The sequence below is a fragment of the Scyliorhinus torazame genome, chromosome 5 (genome assembly GCF_047496885.1).
Source record: "Scyliorhinus torazame isolate Kashiwa2021f chromosome 5, sScyTor2.1, whole genome shotgun sequence".
NCBI classification, from domain to species: Eukaryota; Metazoa; Chordata; class Chondrichthyes; order Carcharhiniformes; family Scyliorhinidae; genus Scyliorhinus; species Scyliorhinus torazame.
Genome location: NC_092711.1, coordinates 271,377,346 through 271,389,620, shown reverse-complemented (window position 1 = coordinate 271,389,620; position 12,275 = coordinate 271,377,346). Strand labels below are relative to the sequence as shown.

The 12,275-nt window shown below is 40.7% G+C and overlaps 1 protein-coding gene across 11 annotated transcripts in view; it reads right to left on the bottom strand.

Annotated features, from left to right (window-relative positions):
* LOC140421126 (phosphatidylinositol-binding clathrin assembly protein-like) overlaps positions 1-12,275 on the bottom strand; it is a 249,774-nt gene that overhangs the window by 90,620 nt on the left and 146,879 nt on the right. For 8 of the 11 annotated variants that reach the window (XM_072505543.1, XM_072505547.1, XM_072505539.1 and 5 more), the window contains exons 7-11: positions 10,726-10,752; positions 10,505-10,611; positions 10,304-10,345; positions 6,031-6,116; positions 1,220-1,343 (exon numbers count right to left, since the gene is read on the bottom strand). In XM_072505543.1, coding sequence (XP_072361644.1) covers positions 1,220-1,343; positions 6,031-6,116; positions 10,304-10,345; positions 10,505-10,611; positions 10,726-10,752 — 386 coding nt within the window. The remainder of the gene's footprint in view (positions 1-1,219; positions 1,344-6,030; positions 6,117-10,303; positions 10,346-10,504; positions 10,612-10,725; positions 10,753-12,275) is intronic. The other 3 variants (XM_072505542.1, XM_072505540.1, XM_072505537.1) reach the window with 1 other exon arrangement.

The following is a 12,275-nucleotide window of genomic DNA, read 5'->3' as shown; positions in this document are numbered from 1 at the left end:
ATACACAACTCCCACTATAGTCTTAAATCCTTTTCGGTTTCCAAATTCTACCCATAAAGTTCCCACTGCCTGTTGATTTCTTGATCAATCCTCTCTTATCATTGAAGTAATTTCATCTTTAATCACCAAGGTTAGATTCTAAAGTTAATCGAAAATTAAAAATCTGGATTTATAACATGGGTAAAGTTCAGTTGCCCACCCGATGACATTATTCAATTATTTACTGGGTACATCAATTTGGCATCTATTGTCAGAATGAGTTCCTGTCAGTTCTAATTAATATCCTGACAATGGATGAAGGAATATACAAATCTTTCTACAGTAAGTTTGGTTCAACATATGTTGCCTAAACCTGCTAATTCAAAACTATAACAGAGTTTAATACCAAGTAATGAAAAGACTGGAATAGAAGGTGGTATCCACTGCAAATACAGATGTGCTGAGAAAATTTAACTGCAGCTTATTTTATCCATAACTATCTTCTTAAATTCTCTACTCTCACTTCTAACAAGTGCCTGGAGCTCATAGAATCTATCTTGGGAACAAATGAGTCCATCTATTCAGCAGCCTCTGCTGCTTTACCCATTCCAACACCACCCAGCCCCTTCCCCCTGCCGAATTTCACTCCCATTTCCTATCCCTGAACCTGTTAGTTAAAAGGTACTATACAAATGCAAGTTCTTACATTGGTACGTCTGTATCTCTAATCAGATGGCTCCTAACATATCTATTTTCAACTACAACTGGTTTAGCACAGTGGGCTGAACAGCTGGTTTGTAATGCAGAACAATGCCAGCAGCGCGGGTTCAATTCCTATGCCGGCCTTCCCGAACAGGCGCCGGAATGTGGCGACTAGGGGCTTTTCACAGTAACTTCATTGAAGCCTACTTGTGACAATAAGCGATTATTATATATGGAACATTAATAAAATTGGGCAAATCAATTTTAGGCGATTATATTTGCAATTACAAGATCAGAATAGGTTTCAGATTTGATGAAAGACATGAGATTTGCAAATTATAACAAAGTAGTCAAGATAAATAAAAGTTTGCTGGTTATTTTTTTTACTGCTCATTTTTCACAGACCGAGTGCTCAAGTAGGCCAAGTTTGGTTTAAAGCATTTGGAATAAGAAGTTCAAGGAAATGCTTTAATACCCTCAAAAAGAGGCAAAGTTATAAAAGATGTTGGTGTTTAATAAGGAGGAAGAAGCCACGAACCTTGAGAGCTTGTAGCCTAGCCTGTTCCTCTTCAAGAGCTGCTTGTTTTTCCCTCTCATCAACTTTACTCAAAGACATCCCTGTGTTGGAAAGTGTGGAGACTGCATTCGACAGAGTAGTTGCTCTGCAGGAGGAAGGTAAATTTGGAAATAAATTGCTGCTTTACTGCTCTTGTAGTTATTTGAAAATATCAGCGAGCTCCCCTCCAAAAAGAAAGGTTTATATAAAACCCAAAAGTGGAAAATAAATCTAAATTAAAACATTTCTGGGGAAGGGAATATAGACTCTGATTAGTTGCAAAATGAATCTCCCTTCAATGAAAGTACTAATTTTATTTGAAATTTTGATACCAATCTGAAGACGGCATGAATTAATCAGCTTTGATGACACAAAACTTGTATTGTAAGGCACAGAGTACAAAAAAAAGGAAGTTGTACACAAGAAGTGGGGCTGGCCAAGGTGAGGGATCTGTATTTGGAGGAAGGGTTTGCCAGTCTGGAGGAGCCAAGGGAGAGGGTAAGCTGCCAAGGGGGAGAGAGTTCAGGTATCTGCAGATTAGGGACTTTGCGCAAAAGGTCAGGAGGGGGTTCCCTAGGTTGCCGGGATACACCCTACTGGAGTGACTGCTTCTTCCGGATGTGGAAGGGGAGGGAAGAATCAGGGATATATACAAGTGGTTGGGGGGCAGGGAGGCGAGCAGGTGGTGAAGATCAAGGAGAAATGGGAAGGGGAGATCAATTGGGGAGTATGGAGTGAGGTACCCACAAGGATGAGCCTGATACAGTTTAAGGTGGTGCACATGGGGCATATGACTCGGGCGGGAATGAGTGGGTTCTTTCAGGGGGTAGCAGATGAGACTGAGAGGTGTCGGTGGGGGCCAGCGAATCACACTCATGTTTTGGGGTTGCAAAGAATTGGGAAGATTCTGGGCGGGAGTGTTTGCGGTCTTAGCCCGGATAGCGGAGGAGGTGGAGGATCAGGACCTTTTGGTGACGATATTTGGGGGTTTCAGAGAAGCTGGAGCTCATGGAGAGGAGGAAGGTCTATCTGATTGCACGGCAGCGAATTTTGCTGGAGTGACGGTTGGCATTGCCACCGGGGGTAGCGGCTTGGTTGGGTGACCTGTACGACCTCCTTAGGTTGGAGAAGATAAAATATGAGTTAAGGGTTCTGCAGGGGGGGTTTGAGAAAATGTGGGGGATGTTTGAGACTGTGTTTGAGGAGCTGTTCGGCACAGGGTGGGGGGTGAAAAAGGGGAAACATCAGACTATATAGCTGATTGCTGGGAAGTATGATTACCGGGGTGTTTATGTGTCGTAACCTGTTTTGATACATATCTGTAATAAAATACATTTTTTTAAAAACAAGAAAGTTGTTGTGAACCTGGTCCAGCTTCAACTGGCTCTGCCCAATTCGGAGCGGCACTTTAGGAAGGATGTGAAAGCATAGGAAGGATGTAAAAGCATTGGACAGAGTGCAGAAATGATTGACGAGAATAGTTCCAGTTATGAGGAAGTTTAGTTATGCGGATAGACTGGAGAAACCAGTTTAGACTGGAGAAACCTTAGAGAAGGTTTTAAAAAATTTTTCCCAATTAAGGGGCAATTTAACCCTGCACATTTTTTGGGTTGTAGAGCTGAGACGAGACCCATGCAGACACGGGGAGAATGTGTTTCTTAGAAAAGGTTTGAGAGGAGATTTGACAAAGATGTTCCAAAATCATGAGAGGTTTACACAGATGAGATAAGGAGAAATTGTTCCCATTGGTAGTCGGATCGAGAAGAAGAAAGAGAACCAGGGAAAACTGATCCAAGGTAAAAAATGGCAAAAGTGGGGTGGAGGCAGATTTATTTCTGGCTTTCAAAAGGGAATTCAATAGTACTTCAAAAGGAAACAAAATTGCAGGGCTACAGGGAAATTGCGGGTAAGTGGGAATAGCTGAGTCGTTCTTACAGGTGGCCACAGATACAATGGGTCAAATGGCATTCTTCTGGGCTTTAAATCATTCGACAATTCTATGATTCCATGTTGTACAAGTTGAAACATCGATCAGAAAACTTCTAAAACACTCAAGTTAATATTTATTTCAGGTTTTATAACGTAGTGATGGTGAAAATTGTATGAATGCTCTACAACATACACGTTAGGAAATCATGTTGAACGGAAGAGGGCAATGGCAGCATGTAGAGGGGAAGTCCCATGTTGGGTGGCTCCTGCTTGAGGCGTGCTTTTAGGAGTTTTAATGTCCAGTTCTGGGGGCAATTTGTGAATGATTTGGTGTAGGAAGATATAAAGAAGGCAAAGAATGTCAAAAGGTTTAAGGAAAACAGCTATGAAGAAGGGAGGGAGTGAGTGTTCACTGTCGAGTGAGAGGGAGCTGGCAAGATGGCGGCGGCTGGGCTGCTGGGTGAGGCCGCACTGTTTACGGCAGAGAAGATGACTGAGGTGATGCCTTGGAGCTGGAGAAGCAGTTTGGAAAACATATGGAGGTGTTGAGAAAGGAGATGGCGGTGGCTTTGAAGGCGTTGGTGGAGGAGGCAATTGCCCCGGTGAGGGTGGCTGTGGTGAAGACATCGGCCAAGGAGATGAAGGGAGTGGAAGAGGCCATGTCGCATCATAGCGATCAGCTCACCTCAATGGGGGATGGTTGAGGCCAATAAGGGGCTGCGAGCAAAGCTGGAGGACTTGGAGAACTGCTCAAGGGTGGCAAAATTTGAGGGTTGCGGACCTACCCGAGGGGGTGGATGGCTAGAGTCGACGGAGTTCTTCGCCAAGGTGTTGGCAGAACTGATGGTTTTTCCAGAACTCTGGTCAGACAGCTCATTCTGGTAAAATGCACTTCACTCCCAATTATGGGCATCACAAGGATAACAAACTAGGTGACAATAATCATGATAAACTATCCTTTCTCCATCCTACTCAACCTATCTTCAGCCTTTGATCAACCGCAGCATCCTACTCCAACAAGATTTCTTTGTCATCCTGCCAGGTGGAATTTCCCATGCCTGGTTCCATTTTTGTCTATTTTACGGTAACCAGAGATTCACCTACAGGATTCTCTTCCGACTCCTGCACTACCACCTCACCCCAAGGATCTAACTCTTAGCTGCCTTCTATTTCTCAACTATACTGCCCCTTGGCAATATCATAAGCGATCATTGCAAAAGGTACATCAGGTTTCACAAGAACACCTCTCTCACACCCTCCACAGTCTGATTTGCCATATTGGATGTTGGATGAGCAATGTTAAGATGAGCAGAAACTTACTCCATATTAATATTGGGAAAACTGAAACCAACGTCTTTGTTCCAACCAGAAATCCATTCCCTGACCCCTTGAAGCTGAGCCACTAGCAACATCAATCTTCTGTTTGACCCCAAGCTGAGCTTCCAACCACATATCTGCTCCATTACCAAGATTGATTACTTCTACCTCCATAATACTGCCCAACTCCAACATTGTGTCAGTTCATCTGCTGCTGAAACCCACATTCATGCCTTTGTTACCTCTAGCCTTGACTATTCCAATGCTTTCCTGGCTAGACTCCGATCCTACCCAAACTTGGGCTGATGCAAAGTCTGCTGTCTATATTGGAATTTGCACAAAATGTTATTCACCTACCACCCTTATACTTGCTGATTTACACTGGCTCCCAGGCCGACAACACTTCAATTTTAAAATCTCTGTCCTCGATTTCAAATTGCTCTGAGCCTTTGCTCTGCCCTACATTTATAATCTCCTCCATCACTCCAAGCCTTCTAGCCCTCTTAACTTTAATTCTGGTCTCTTTTGCACCCCAATTAATTGTTTCACTACTGACACATTAGGGCCTTGGCAATTGGAAACAATGTATGGAATTCCTTCCCTAAATCTTTCTGCCCCTCTACTGCTTTTACCTTCTCCTTAATTTTCTCCTTTAACTCCAAAAAAATTAACCCTTTGAGAAAGCTTTTTGTTATTTGTCCTGATATTGTCTTCTGTGGCTCAGTGTCAAAACTATTCTTATTAATGATGCACGTCTTAAGCTTGTTGGGAGGTTTTGCTAGTTAAAGACATCAACTGTAGGGAGTAGACAATAAATGGGAATGTACTAAGAGGGGTAGACAAAGTGAGAGATCTTGGAGTACAGGTACACTGGTCCCTAAAGAAGCAGTTCAAGTAGACAAGATTGTGAAGAAAGCATATGGAATGCTCTCCTTCACTGTCAGAGATATAGAATATAAAAGGAAGGATATATTGGAATTATATAAAACACTGGTGAGGCTGCAACTGGAATAGTGTGTGCAGCTCTGGTCGCCACATTACAGGAAGGATATTATTGCTCTGGAGAGTATGCAGAGGAGGTTTACAAGAATGTTGCTAGGGCTAGAAAAGTGTGGCTAGGAGGAAAGATTGGATAGGTTGGGGTTATTTCCCTTGGATCAAAGGCCGAGGGGTGACTTAATTGAGGTACACAAAATTTAAGAGGGGAAGAGATAGGGTAGAGAGGATAAAATAGTTTCCTTTGGTGGAGAATTCTAAAACAAGGGGACATAGATTCAAGATAAGTGGCAGAAGGTGTAGAGGGGACATGAGGAAAAATGTTTTTACGCAGAGGGTAGAGAGAGTCTGGAATTTGCTGATACCTGGACTTGTACCGTAAGTGCTCAAAGCTACAGGGCTAAGGATCGGCTGCAGGAAAGTGACATTAGAAAAGGCACCTGAGTGTCCTCGGGCTGGCATGGACAAGATGTGCCAAATGGCCTCCTTGTGTGTGCAACTATTCTATGAATCTATGAAATGTAATTATCTGTTGATGTAACAATTCTCACCTGCTTGCTGCAGAAAATTCTTTTGTCTTTTTCCCTTCTAGAGAAGCTAGATGCTGTTCCAATGCTTCAAGCAGACTGCTTGGTGCCTGTAGTGATAAATTTAAGAAAAAAATGATTAGTTTTGATGGTATAATGCACCTAACCCAATTTTATGTTTGTGCTGAATCAACAGCAATACTGGGCCTCTGCATGCTTCCTTTTGCTTTCGCCAAGGAGATCCAGATAGAAGTCAACACCAGGATACATGCATTGGCAGACACAAGTCATTTGGGACATTTAAGCTCACTTCAAAGAGAAGGCTTTTCAAATTTGAAAAAAAAGTTAACAATACTTGGTAAAATTTCCCTCCATAGTTTTCCACTAGGTGCACCAAAAAAATCAACCATGGAGGGCATGGAAATTGAGGTTTGTGGAAGATTGTTCCAGTACTTCGGGATAAAGGAGCTAGCAAAGGAAACACGTTGAGGTGTTGAGCTTTCATTTTTAGGCATAATGTATTGCTCAGAAATGTTTAATTCAAAATTGTAGAGGCAATTAACCTCTGGGCCTTTCTTTGGTTCTGGAGACTGCCAGACTGGCAACAAGAGAATTGGGAGGTGTGAATCTTGTGATTAATTGTTTGTAACAAAATGAGCTGCCTGATGTTGAACTTTCTCAAGGAGGGTAATGCTTTTATCTGTTTAAGGATCCCCAATAGTTAGGATAAATTTAATTTGCCATTTGCTGGTCTTAAATAGTTACTTTATAGTATGTGAAAAAAATCTTTGGAGGATAATGGCCAGCAGCATTAAATGAAGATCTAACAAATACAGTAGGAATGCAGAACACAAGTTAAGAAAACTGTATTTTGCCAATAAACCACAAGGTGAGGCTCTACGCACTGACTATCTCCCATCACTCCCACTGATGAAAATTCCCAATCCAAATATACTGATTAATTTTTGTATTTAATCCTCAGTACATTATCTAATTAAAACTTAAAATAGCAACCCTGTATTTGAGTTTTTCTTCCACATTTTGCTTTTTAAATGCAAGATTTGTAAATTAGCAGTTTATGGTCAGCTTTGCACTAGATTTTAGTCTGGAAATGCACTTATCAAGATGAACTGCAACTTAACTATGTTAACATTTGAAATTCAACCTTTAGTCTGTTGACCATACAAGCACAAACATTTCAAAACATCAATCTAATGTATAATTCTGAAAAGGGTGCGTGGCGTTTCATGATACGGAATGGAATAGTCAGTCTAATAGCTGCATCTTCATTGTTGAGCGTTGGAGAAATGACAGATCATAGATCATAGAATTTACAGTGCAGAAGGAGGCCATTCGGCCCATCGGGTCTGCACCGGCCCTTACAAAGAGCAACCCACTCAAGCCCACGTATCTACTCTACCCCCGCAACCCAGCAACCCCCACTTAGCCTTTTTGGACACTAAGGGCAATTTAGCATGGCCAATCCACCTAACCCGCACATCTTTGGACTGTGGGAGGAAACCGGAGCTCCCGGAGGAAACCCACGCACACATGGGGAGGACGTGCAGCCTCCGCACAGACAGTGACCCAGCCGGGAATTGAACCTGGGACCCTGGAGCTGTGAAGCTAACCACTATGCTACCGTGCTGCCCCTAAGGGATATGATATACACTAATTCCCCAGTCCCCGTTGTGCCACTATGGAAAAAGATAGAGCAGAAGCCAGGAAGCTTCTTGACAGAAGGGAGAACCATTTACGAATAGTGTCATGCCTGCTTAGGAAGAGATCTTGGGTGAAGGGGGAGGGAATAATGATTTGCTTATCTGCTTAACAAAAAAAAATCAACTATTTTTGGAAAATGTAAAGGCATCACCATATTATTACATGAATAGTTTACTCAGGGTCTGTCAAATACATCTAAAAATAACATCTCCTTCATTTCACAATGTCTGAAGTGGACTGACTTTCAAATTTGAATTTAAAGGTTGCTCAAAGGCTTTATATTAGTAATTTACTACAATTAGAATGCATGTTTGGTCAGAATGTGCTAGAACTTTCTCTTTTCCTCATATTCCTTCCATTGTACAAATGCAGAATAAAAATTCATACCTTTCATATGAAACAATCAAAGAGAATTGTTCAGAGCACCAAGGTAAATTTTAGATCTATTAGTATTTTGAAAACAAAATTATTATATCTAAAATACTGCAGATGCTGGAAATTGGAAATAAAAAACAAAAAATTCTGAAAAAAACTCAGGTCTGGCAAGCATCTATGGAGAGAGAAACGGTTTTAGTCTCCATAGATGCTTCCAGACCTGTCGGGATTTTTCAGCACATTGTTTTTATTATACCCATGGGCTGGCATCTTAGCCTAAAACTGGGAGACTATGCATTTTGAAAGCAAGTTAATCATTATGAATGAATACATCAATGAACATTAGTGGAATTGTTCTGCAAAGCAGATCTAGATTTTTAATAATCTCTTGGTCACAGTACCGTAGAAATGCATGGGTGTGTAGCAGTGCCGCTGATACGGGCTAAATCTTCATTCAACTGAAGGAGACGAGTGGTTAGGGAGTGGCATAACCGCTGAGGCTTTTTTGTGGTAAACTTGTATTCAAAAGCTTAATGCAAACTATTTCAGTGTTCAAATGCAACTAGCACCTTTTTATCTAGAAAACGGTCCAGTATATGCCCATTTGACATTTGAAGACATGCAGGCAATGGACAGGAAAATAGCAGCAATCACCATTATTCAGAAACAAGCAACTAGTACAGGATAAGCCTAATTACTGTAGTTTTAGGTAGCCAACAATCCTATTTTATTTTTTGTCCTGCATTAGTAAATTTTGCAACTGGCATGCTTGCATGGTAGTTTGTTCCCCATCCCGGATGATATATTAGTATACGGTCTCTTAATATTGAAAAAAGTCCCGCCGCCTTCACAGAAGCATGATCAGATTTTAAAAATAAATTAGGAGTTGAACAAGCAGTTAGAGCCTAGAGATATAATAACAACAATGAATGCACTACTCAGTTGACTGTGCTAATAGTGCATGCACAGATGCAATGACATGCCTTCATGTAACCCTTATTTGAGTCAAATCGGAAGCAATTTGGGTTGATTTAGTCTCATGTTGTGCTCACGTCAACATTTTTATAATCCATGTCAAACACCAAAGTTTGTCTACTTTTAAAATGCACCTCAACTTTTAACTCTCCGGAAGACTCTTCTATCCCATCTTCAATGCACACATTAAAAACGTGCAAGCCCTTATCTCCCTCAGTTTGCCCTTTCTCCTACAATCCATAAACATTTATAATGCAAACTTTGCATTATCCAGCCTCCTGAACTCATTCTTTTTGACCCATGCACTGTGTACATAACCTGTTACCTTGATTTGAGAATCAACACAACACTTGATTTGTGGATAAGGAACTTGTGTTGTTCTCCTGTGCCAACAGAACATAGAACTCATCCACATTAGGACATAGCCCATCTACATGGCCAACCCGATGCCCAAGTTCATGTATATTTTTCTTCAATGTTTTCCCCTTAAAATTTTGAATACCCAATTAATTTTTCCAATTAAGGGGCAATTTTAGCATGGCCAATCCACCTACACTGCACATCTTTGGGTTGTGGGGGGCGAAACTCACGCAAACGCAGGGAGAATGTACAAACTCCACACAGACAGTGACCCAGGGCCGGGATCAAACCTGGGATCTCAGCGCAGTGATGTGGTATTTTTCTTCAATTTAAATGTTCTATTCAACTTGTAGCACCTTGTACATTCTAGCAATAATTCAGAACTTGGCTTTGATTCTCGTTAACAATTGAACACACTGGCTGAAAGTACAAGAGAGCAGCCCAACCAAGAGTCAGCAACTCTGATACCTAGCATTTGAGCAGAAGGGCGAGACAAGAGTATAAAAGTAACAATGCACGTGCAATTTAGATGCCCATTGGGCACTACAGACAATGTCAAGCTCTCCAAGGTGAAAGTAAACTGCATTCACAATCATTCTAAACCAGAGCTCAGAAAGCTAAATCTGAAATATAGGTAATGAAAATTAAAAAGTTGTGTTAGAATATATTGATCAGATTCCGTTCAAGTCACAGGGCGACACGCAGTACTTCATACAGTATAATGTATACAGGCACAAAACTGAGTTCACATAAAATATACATGTGTAAACCATGTACACACAGAGACTCATGCTCTCTGTAGAAAAAAAAACTTAAAAACCCAGAAGTTGGGAAATGGATAAAGCTAGATGATATGTACACTGACCTGAGTAAGATCTGGAATGTCACCCTGATCAATTCCAACTTGCTGTGTCAACAAAGAAAAAGTTCACATTACTTCATGCAGTGGCAAGTAAATAAAAACGAAAAGTGAGTTGCATGCTTACAGAAATGCTTCATATACAGGAAAAGGAGGAAAGAGGTGGGGATGGGAGAAATAGACTACAGGCAAGAAATACATATTCACCTCTGCAGTTTTGAGGAATTCGGACAGCTTGGTCATTCGAGCCAAAAACTTTTTATAGATGTCCAGGGCTTCCTTGCACTGGTTTTTTTTCATATCGAAGTATTTCTCTGGAAAGATAATCAACACAAGAGCTGTAGTATAAATTTTGAAAATCAGAATAATCATAAAATGGCTTTTAAAATGTCCTCATTCAAATTCATGAAAATACATTTGTTTCATACCTGCCACTGTATTTGTTTTTAAAGCAGCTGCAGTCAGAACCATTGCAATGCATGAAAACAGGAAATAAAATGTACCTAATTATCTGCAATGTTTCTGTCAAAATGGTCAGAAAAAGCTTTTGAGCATTTGTCTTTTTTTTCTACCAATATTCCAAAAATACAAATTTTATAATTTTTTCAGGTTAAAACTAGAGATAATTTCTCTACTTTTGCTGATAGCTTTTACATATACACAACACACATGTCCCACTTCTCCCCAATTTTCTGCAGATATTTTAGGGATAGTCAAAAGCTTGGACTTCAGTTCGTCCCAAAAATATTAAAGGTAAATCATACTCTCCCTTTACCTGGTGCCAACTGAAACAATTGATACACACCTTTAATTGAACCTGGTTAGAGCCAAAATAATATGGCTGTTCTTTTTCAAAAATAGTTAAATAAAGCATTTTGTATAAACTGATTACTCAAAATAAAATTAACAGCACATTATACATTTGTGCAACAGCTAGTAGTATATTTTTCCTCCCTGATGTGCAAGACACAACTGCTTGGTGACAACTCAAAATTCCATTTACTTTCAGTGGTTTGACGTTTGGCCAAATCCCTGTAAACTAAAAGCCAAAGCAAAAATCCGGAAGGATCATCTCCACTTGGCATACATTTTCTATAGGATTACCCTGTCACCATTACCCAAGGATTGCCATATTCAATGCTTTGATTATTGCTTAAGAAACTCTGGACATCTGATAGCAAAAATAAATTGGTATGGCTGGAGGCTATACCACTTCAAAAATATATAGACAAGTGTCATTAACTGCTATAAAGTTATTTAGAATGTTACTTCTTTAAATAATCCTCTCTGACAGGGATCAAGTATCTTTAAAAAAAAGTATAAATTGACATAGTGCGCAAGGTTCTTATTAGAAAGAAGGCGTCAAAAGCTGAAGCAAAGGTTGAATGGAACTTGAAGTTTAAGAAATTATAAATGACAACTTAAAAGGGAAAACAACATCTAAGAGTATTTAAACTGCTCCACCTGCAATTAGGAAAGATGGGCCCAGCTGTTTTTAAAAAAATTATTTCATGGGGTGTGGGTATCGCTGGCTAGGCCAACACTTATTGCCCATCCTTAATTGCCCTCGAGAAGGCTGTGGTGAGTCACCTCCTTGAACCGCTGCAGTCCATGTGGTGTAGGTACACCCACAGTGCTGTTAGTGAGGGAGTGACCCAGTGAAAGAATGACAATATAGTTCCAAGTTAGGATGGTGCTTAAAGGGGAACTCGCAGAGGGTGATGTTCCCATGCATTTTTTGCCCTGGTCTTCTGTGGATTTGAAATGGGCTGTCAAAGTTTGACAAAGAAAGGTAGTTCCACCTTTATTGGTTGTGTAGCCACGTAAAATGGCTGCTTCCCGATTAATTTGGCCAAAACCCGATTTAAAATGGCTAACCGGAAAGGCTGATGGGGAAAGCATGTAACAAGACACAAACGGACAGCTGCAGGCAGAATATCATATTCGGCTCTGGGGAAGTCAGCCCAGATCGATACTC